Below are 7,413 nucleotides of genomic sequence, written 5' to 3' on the forward strand. Positions count from 1 at the left end.
AGACAACAAATGCTAGACACAAATAATCCTCCAGTTTCAGGTCTCACCTGAAAAGTGTCCAGCAGAGGTTTCCAGGACAGCATGAGGACTGCACCCCGGTTAATGTTCTTTGGGATCTCTGAGTAGAATAGAGTGTTTTCCCGGTTTTCTCCAGACATGGCTGAAAGGGAAAAGAAAAGAATTAGATTACACCACTGCTCTGTTGGGGACCCCTGGATTTCATGTTCTCACATCCAGTCTGTATTCACCTAAGGATCAAACCTCCCAGTATTTGTTATTTTGTCTGAAAAATAAAATTTCAGTTTCCTTCCTCCTCTGCCACTCCTACCCTTCTTCATTACTATAGTGACATGGTTTAAGTAGGTAACAACCTGTTAGGCCCATTTAAATGGATTTCTCATATTCATATGTAACCAGTCTTTCACACCATTACAAATGTACCACTTCAATAGAAATGGATCCATTTTTAGTACATGGTGGACCCACTTTACTTGTGAATTTAACCATAGTGAAGTGCCGATATTGTCTGCACACGCACTGAACAGTATCAGTCACGGATAATGTTCAGTGAAATCACCGGGACCCACTGACCATGCAGGTCGTTTAGCTATATTGGCAATTTGACCGGCATGTTCAGTAGAGATCAGCCATTGTTATTGATGCACGGGAGCGGCTGCATCATTAAAGAGGTTAAGTGTCCACACAATACAATATCGTTAACAATATGGCTCAGAAGCCCCTTTCTGAATGATATTGTTAATAAGCTCCCTCTATTTTCCAGGTTAACCATCTACTTCATAATATTGCACAGTAATTTTCCACCCCTACATCTATACTGGAAAGCTGCCCCACCCCCTCTTCATTACAATAACATACAGCCACAAAGTCTTAACGTTCTCATTCTAATTAATACACTGAATCCTCAAGCATCATTATCCCATCTAGTTATTATAGCTTTTAACAAACCATCAATATTCATTTGACATCTGAATGGGCTTTAAGGGACATAACTTCCTCGCTTAATGTGTCTCGTCTCCCACAGGGTCATTGCCACTTATTGGTAAAAATTGCGGCTGCTGCCCAAAACCCCCCATCTTATCACAGTGGGTTTCTTCCAACACCCTAACCCAGAGTGTCCCATCAGTTCCATAAGGACTGGCTGGCGAGGTCATTAAACAAAATCAAAAATTAACATAAGGTAGCCATATTGTACAGAATGTCTGCAAACTCCTTTCTCAAATTAAGGACACTCTTCGATCTGCGGTATGTTTGGCAACTTGGTACAATGAGGAAATATATCTTTAGGTACCCTCCTATCTAGTACATTTATTTCATACAATACAATATTTAGAGCTATTTAATTTATTAAGTACCACTAGATATTATATATTGCGCTCTGTGTAAGATCATTTAAGTGTTCTCTTTTTGAATTGTGACTCGGACACCTCAAATATGTTTGATTACTCGGTCTATATACATGACTTACTATTTCTTGTAACATTCAGTCTTACAATAAAATACATCAATATTATCCCTCCAGGTATTAACAGTTCTTGCCATTGTTCTCTCATGGGGGAATGGAGCGACAATACCAGCTAATCAGCTTCCTAACACGTGACAAGATGGGTTCCCCATCCAAATTATCTCTCTGTTTAGTATACAGACCCCTTCGTTGTATCGCGATCATTCATATGTGCTCATCCAAGTACTGCTGTGCCATCAGAGAGAGTGTCCTATAATGCTGGGTTGTAAACATCATGACATTTGGGGGCTTTAATTAGATGCCAGTATCTGCAGTCAGAGCAATGAGCTAATTACAAATCTCTCTTCCGACACACGCACAAATGCTTTGCCTTCTGCTGTGTGAAAGAAGCTTAGTCAGTAACACACGGCACAGCTTTCAGACAGTAGGTGAAAGTCTGACATACCACGTTCTCCTAGGGAGATAAAAGGTGTTGTCTGCTCCAGAACAACCCATCCTTGAACATAAAAGTGATCTTTATGTACAGTCACATATATGAAGCAGAGATGAGGCTATCCATGTGTTGTGTACTGCACATATAAAAAGGAGCGCAACATCTGCAGCTATTTAATTCAGCTCTAGAGAAAACTATGATGTAGACAGAAAAGCTCATCGGAGCCACAGAGTATACAAGCTCTCAGGTGGGGTGGGACAGGCTCATTGTGCTACAGATAGCGTTACCATTTTAAATCTCACAAAATCAGACTGTTTCATCAACCCTGTAAAGTCACCAGAGATGGTCATTCAATGAGACTGAATCTAGAAAAATAAAACTATGGTAGAAGTATTACTTGGGAACGGTGGTGCAAGCAGATACAATGGGCACTCATACCCATCAGCACAAATAAGTGAGGGTCACCTGGTCACTTTAGAAAGGGGCTGATGAATGCAAACTGCATTCTTGCAAGAGAGTGGAGTTTGAGGATGTCTACATGGAATGAGACGAGATGAGGATGAGATAGGTCACAGAAATGAGAATGCAGCAGTGGGTTAGGTTGAAAGATGGCTGTGTTGGATAAGTAGAGGGGTTTTGAGAGATCATTTAAAGTTATATGGAGAATCTTCTATGAAGCAGAACAGCCAATATATTGGAGGAAAGAGTGGAAGTAACCTGTTGTCAGGAGAGGTGGCATGCGTGTGAGGAGTAAGGAGGTGGGAGGCAGTGTGAAGAGAGATCTGATATGCAAGAGGGAGAGGAATGGTACAGGCTTTATAAGTGTGAGAAGCGTGATTTGTAGTTGTAAGGAAAAGGGAATCCAGTGAAGGGCTTGTAAGAGATGAGGTGGACATTGGAGAGGAAGAGGAGCCAGGCAGCAGCACTGAGGATAGTGCTAGGAGGATAGATTGGACTGGAGAGAGGCTTTATCATGGAGGCCAAATAGAAGGCGATTACAGTAGTCAAATTTGGAGGGGACAAATGGATGGGGGTCTTTGTAGCATTCAGTGTGAAAGAAGGCCTGATCCTGGAAATATTATGGAGATGGAGATGGAACTGGCAGGACTGCGAGAGGTATAGAATGTGTGGTTTAAAGAAGAGGGAGGAATCAAGGATAACTACAAAGAGTTTACCTAATCCCATGCCCCAAGGTTATGAGCACACAATGGAGGTGTAATTGTGGCTGATTTGTGTGTAATGCTGGATACACACCTAAACGGAGACGATTGTATGATCGGCTCGCGATCTGCCGGCGTACACAATCTGGTTGCAATCCTAATCCGGGTGAATGGATCTTTTACAGATCCTACCTGCTGCAGGTAGGATCTGTAAAACGACCCGCGCATCGGAATCTGATCCGATTGGCCCCAAAACATACCCAAATCTACAGCCAATCGGTCGACATTGTATCTAAATTGGGGCCAAAAATAAAAACTCATCAGAAATAGAAAAAGAAACACATTTCAGCCAAAAGAGTGCAACAATTGTCCGGTATTCCAGCAGTAATTAGAAAACGGGCACAAATACTGGACGTGGATCTGCCAGTGTACAATGAATGTTATGAAGACTGTATAAGGGAGGATTTAATAAGTAGGTCATATGCTGCCTGTTACATTTTTGGTAGCTTTGAACTTGCAAGAGATTAAAATTCCAACTGAAATCAGTTGTGCATAAAAAAAAAAAAAATCTCCCTACCAAAACATTCTACTTTAACAATTGTGAAGCATACAGGAGATAAACAATATTTTCATTCAGCTTTGGTTTATGGAATTAGTCACATGCAGTCATCTAGCCAAAAAGATTCACATTCAAAGAAGCAAAAAAAAAAAAATGGTACCGTTTCCTAGCATGGCACCCATCGCATACCGTACTTAGTGGTGTGCAATGCGATATTCCCGTTAAATTAACAGGAGTGCTTGTACAATGAAATATCGCATAGAATTGCATGCCAGCAAATGGCATGTGATTTTTAATTGTACAAGCACCCTGATGGGTGCTTACAATGTTAAATGCACCCCCATTGTCAACGCCAACCCGAAGCGTGGCGAGTGGTGGCGGTACGCGTCCTCCGACCTTTTAATACCCCCACTATCTACGTCGGCGGTGAAGTTGATTTTAGTGTGGCGGGCACAGCAAGCCCGAAGCGTAGCGAGCCCCGCGGAATACATGTAAAGGAATCCGTGTCCGCTCGCCACACTATCTAAAATCAACTCCACGCCGACATGGATAGTGGGGGTATGAAAAGGTCAGAGGACACGTACCGCCACCCCTCTCCGGCTCGCTGCGCTCGCCACGCTTCGGGTTGGCGTTGATAGTTGATAGAAAGTTTGTGAACCACTGGGCATATCTGAAGCATTTAACCTGATCAGGTTTGTGCCTAGCTATATTCTGCACTGTATGATTACTGAGGCTGGAAGAAAGATTCATGAAAGGCATTTTCAAAACATTTAATACATTAGAAATACTGCAAAAAGCATCACTCCTGCATTGTGCCAGGGGGATGCAGTTCGTATCCCGGCGGTGCCGAAATTCCGACACTTTGTCCCTCTATGGGTGTCCACGACACCCATAGAGGGAGAATAAATTAGCGTGCCGAGCGTAGCGATGCACCGGGCCCGCTGCGCGGCGAGCGATCCAGGCCCCCCCTTGTTGGAATTTTAGCTGCCGGGATTTCATACCAATCCCGTGCCAGGGGCTGCCCATATCCCGTTATGGCAAATAAAATAGTAGTAAAGTATTGAACATATGGAAGGAATTCAATAATACAAGAGTGTTTCCTTAAACTCCCCTCCAATTTGATTAACCACTGTTTTTTGGTACCTGAGGATTATTAAATTTTTAGTAGGAAAACCATGGACCTATGTGTTTTCACGATTGCGGTAGCGAAAAAGGCTAATATTGGGGATTTCAAAAATACCTAATGAGTGCCAGCTTGGGGGGGGGGGGGGGGGGGGGGCGCAAATTACTTAACCGTGGTGGGATATATATCGGAGGTCAAAATACATCCCGAAAGAGGGAATCCTGTTGGGGTCAGGCAAGTATACATGCTCCCCCCATATCTTAAACCTTACCCCCCCCCCTTCTAAGTGTCTGACCCTTACCTCCACTGCCAGCAGGCTAACCCTTATCCTAAATCTAAAAATAACCACACAAGTTGCAATAAAAGTTTCCCGGGGAAGGTCCCGCCCAGAAAAGAAAAAACGCATCCAACCTAAGTCCCCTCACTAGTGCCCAAACTTAAACCCTCCTTCCCTGGCCACATGCTACTTCTGCTCATTAATCGAACAGGATACCGACTGTCGTGTTGGCACCCTGGATCAGTTTCTATGCCGGTCTTCTGAAGACAGTTGGGATGCCGATTTCGGTACACTGAACGTCGGCATCCTGATCGCAGGGGTTTCCAGTGGTAAGCGTCCACGACTGACTGAATTCCCCCTTAACACAAATTATGTAGTGCCAGTATTTAAAAAGGGAATAAAGCATTTCTCTAGCCCCCCCCCCCTCTTTCTTTCCCCAAATGTTGACTTGTCATTTTGTGATGAACTCATTTGCTGGGCTTGCGTGTAGTGCGACTTTGCAGTTGAAATGAATTGCTCCACTGCATACATCAACAAATCTACATTAGGAGCTTAAGATGAGAAATGCTTCACATTGTAATCATTCCTTTAGGAAGTAAGCACTATTTAGAATACAATCGCTACTGAAGTTCCTATATTGCAAGGAATGTACAATTCCTTTATTCCACCATACAGTACAGCAGGTCTTGTAGAATAATGACACTAATTTAGCAGCAAATGAGAAAAATGGCAAACGATGACAGTATAGAGTGGTAGTGTTCATTCTAGCACCCGCTAAGTTTGAAAACCCATACAGTTCCTCATTTCTGCCTGCTGTAGTGCTTCTAGCACAGTGTGGTCTGTATATCAGCACTGATATGCAAACCAGACCTGTGCTAGAAACATCACAGCAGACAGCGACACCCCAGGCAGGGAAGAAGAACTGCATTGGTTTTTTAAAGATTGCGGGTGCTATAATGAACACTAGAATGGTAATACAATGCATATACCAGTGGTTCCCAAACTGTGTGCCGTGGCTCCCTGGGGTGCCTCAGGACACTTGCAGCGGTGCCCCGGGTTGGTGGTGCAGGACCAATTCCAATTATTTATGTTTAATTATTTATAGGCAAAACCAGTTCTGGTTGTTCCCCATCTTAAAATGTGTACAAACAGAATCAAATACTGCCCTTTACCACATAACTGAACATAAGAATCGCATATAAACTCAATCTATATGTATTGTGTTTTTTTTTTTATGGCCTAGGGGTGCCGTGAAAAAATTCTGATACTGTAGGGTGCCGTGATTCAAAAAAGATTGGGAACCCCTGGCATATACAGTAGATATGTCATCTGTTATTGGGAAAACTTAGGGTGTTCCTATAACACAAGGAACCATGCTTATATTGTGCTAAAATAACATGGGCACATTTAACCTCACGGCCTGTGACACCATTCACAGTGACTATACAACTAAGCACTAGGTACTCAGGTCTGTTTCTAGGGCATTCCCACAAGAAATTATTTTGGCTGGTGCCAGTGTAAAGTATCCCATAAGCGCATATAGGCAGTTCAGGAAAAGTCATTAGGAATATAAATAAGATAATACTTACACATACCCAGATAGTACATGCGATCAGAGTGAGGGCTATCTGGGTCATTTCTCTTAACAAAGGTGAAGCTGTGTGGAGCCTTGGCCATCATATACCCGTGGTACTTTCTGGTGTCCGCCAGCAGCTTCCGCATCTGGCTCCATGAATGGCGCTCCACATAGAAAGGTTCTGGCTTGGGTTCTCCTGTACCTGACTCGAGGCTTCCATGGCTGCGCGCGGACTCAAAGATTTCTACACCAACCTGTTCGGTCTCCATAGCTGCCGCCATGTTGCATCCTGTAAGGATGGATGAGGACAAATAAAAATCACATTTATGGAAATGATAAAGGGCTAGATTCTCTAAGCTTCAAAAGTGATAAAATGGAGAGTGATAAACAGCCAGCCAATCAGCTCCTACCTGCCATGTCACAGACTGTGTTTGAAAATGTCTGACAAGAGCTGATTGGCTGGCTGTTTATCACTCTCCATTTTATCACTTTTGAAGCTTAGAGAATCTGGCCCAAAGTCACTACATGTATAATTCCATTACATAAACACAGGAGGCGAGCCATGGGTATCAGAGGGGTGGGAGATGGACATCAGTGGGGGCCATGGGCAGTAGTCCCTATCATTATAGAATATTACAGAACATGGGGAAGCTACTGGGCTGAAAGGCTACCATAGACCGGTGCCTGATCAGGATCACCCAACCGGCTGCAGTGAGTCACTCACTGCTTCCTCCTAGGGCTCGGTCCTCTGCCCTGCCCCCCGTCCCTGCCGGCAGCGCCTCCTCCAGTGACATCCCCACCC

The 7,413-nt window shown here is 43.7% G+C and overlaps 1 protein-coding gene across 3 annotated transcripts in view; it reads right to left on the reverse strand.

Moving 5' to 3' along the window:
* Positions 1-7,413, reverse strand: part of DPP8 (dipeptidyl peptidase 8) — a 31,571-nt gene that overhangs the window by 23,292 nt on the left and 866 nt on the right. For 2 of the 3 annotated variants that reach the window (XM_083184320.1, XM_083184323.1), the window contains exons 2-3: positions 6,625-6,900; positions 48-160 (exon numbers count right to left, since the gene is read on the reverse strand). In XM_083184320.1, the coding sequence (XP_083040446.1) occupies positions 48-160; positions 6,625-6,900 (389 nt within the window). The remainder of the gene's footprint in view (positions 1-47; positions 161-6,624; positions 6,901-7,413) is intronic. The other variant, XM_083184321.1, reaches the window with a different exon arrangement.

The sequence above is a fragment of the Crinia signifera genome, chromosome 4, assembly GCF_055691185.1.
Source record: "Crinia signifera chromosome 4, ASM5569118v1, whole genome shotgun sequence".
NCBI lineage: Eukaryota > Metazoa > Chordata > Amphibia > Anura > Myobatrachidae > Crinia > Crinia signifera.